At 41.1% G+C, this 1,542-nt stretch overlaps 1 protein-coding gene across 1 annotated transcript; it reads left to right on the top strand.

Annotated features, from left to right (window-relative positions):
- LOC130990907 (protein FAR1-RELATED SEQUENCE 11-like) lies at nt 1-999 on the top strand. The gene has a single exon (XM_057915134.1). It carries the CDS (start codon nt 1-3, stop codon nt 997-999), a length of 999 nt encoding a protein of 332 aa, XP_057771117.1.
- Nucleotides 1,000-1,542: the final 543 nt, after the last annotated feature.

Genomic DNA, 1,542 nt, shown 5'->3' on the forward strand with positions numbered 1-1,542 from the left:
ATGAATATAGATTTGAATGCTAGTCCTCGGAATGATGGTCTTGAAGACAGTTTCACCGACAATCTGTGTATGGATGCATTTCCCAATAATGATGATACAAGTGAGGATGAAGAGGAACAAGTGTTTGAGTTGAGCAGTTCGCCTCATGAAAATTATTCGAGTGATGATGCTGAAGCAATTGGAGTCGGGGAAGATGCTGAAGCAACTGGAGATGGGGAAGATGATGAAGAAACTGGAGATGGGGATGATGACGATGAAGCTACTGGAGATGGTGAAGATTGTCGTCAATCCAAGAATTCTGCTGATGCGAAAGTCGCTGACACAGAAGTTGGTGAATGTTCAGTGCAGGTTTCGAAACAATTAGTGGAAAGTTTGTTGAATGTTGGTTGTTATGTTGATACCTTGGACGAGGTCCATGTGTTGTATCGTGAGTATGGACGGCTGTCTGGATTTTCAGTTAGAAAAGGAAGTCAATCGTATTTCCTCAATTCGATGACAGTTCGATCAAAGATGTATAATTGTTCATGCGAGGGCTTGCCTGATAATAAGTGCTCCATCGAGAGAGTTCCGGTATGCAAAAGACAGTCGTATAGGTGCAATTGCAAGGTGAAGCTCCGTGTTGCTCGAGATGAAGGTGACTCACCATGGAAGGTGACCATTTTCGATAACGACCACAACCACAAATTGCTTGACCCTAGCGAGAGTTACCTGCTCCGTTCAGCCCGCAATATGTCTCAATCAAAGAAGACTTTGCTCATTGCATTGACGTCTAGCGGCATTGGTGTTAGTCGGGCTTACCGTTTTTTGGAGAATGAAGCAGGTTGTCGTGCTAATGTAGGCTTTCTACGCAAGGATGTGTACAACGCCCTCAATATTGAGCGTAGAGAAATGTCGAAAGTTGAAAATGTAGATGTGAATAGGCTTATTGAGTATTTCACCGATAAAGGTTTGCGTGACCCATTATTCTATTGGAAGGTGAAGGTTGGGGATGACGGATGACTTAAGAACCTCCTTTTCCGCGATACAAGGTGCCTCATTGATTACCAACATTTCGGTGACGTTCTTTCTGTTGATGCCACTTATAAAACTAACAAGTACGACTTGGTTTGTGTTCCTATTATTGGAATCAACCATCATCGCACAAATGTGATGTTTGCAATGGCCTTCTTGTCAAATGAGAAAACAAAATCATATGAATGGTTGTTTTCAACGTTTCTCGAGTCGATGTATCGTAAGGAGCCGACCAATATTTTCTCAGATCAAGATCAAGCTCTAATGAATGGGCTCGATAACACATTTCGCGAGGCATCACATAGGCTATGTCAGTGGCACAAATAACATCAACTTTTCAAACAGGAGGGTTCACGTGAAAGTCGCGAACACTTGGATTATATGCATGCAATAATAAGTTCTTCAAATACCAACCGCAACAAATTAAAAAAACGAATTCAACTAAACTTTTATTCAAATATCGACGACAAATAATAAAAACGAATTCAACAAATATACCATGACAATATTTTTCCCCAAAAAAAAAACTCG

The sequence above is a fragment of the Salvia miltiorrhiza genome, chromosome 6 (assembly GCF_028751815.1).
Source record: "Salvia miltiorrhiza cultivar Shanhuang (shh) chromosome 6, IMPLAD_Smil_shh, whole genome shotgun sequence".
NCBI classification, from domain to species: domain Eukaryota; kingdom Viridiplantae; phylum Streptophyta; class Magnoliopsida; order Lamiales; family Lamiaceae; genus Salvia; species Salvia miltiorrhiza.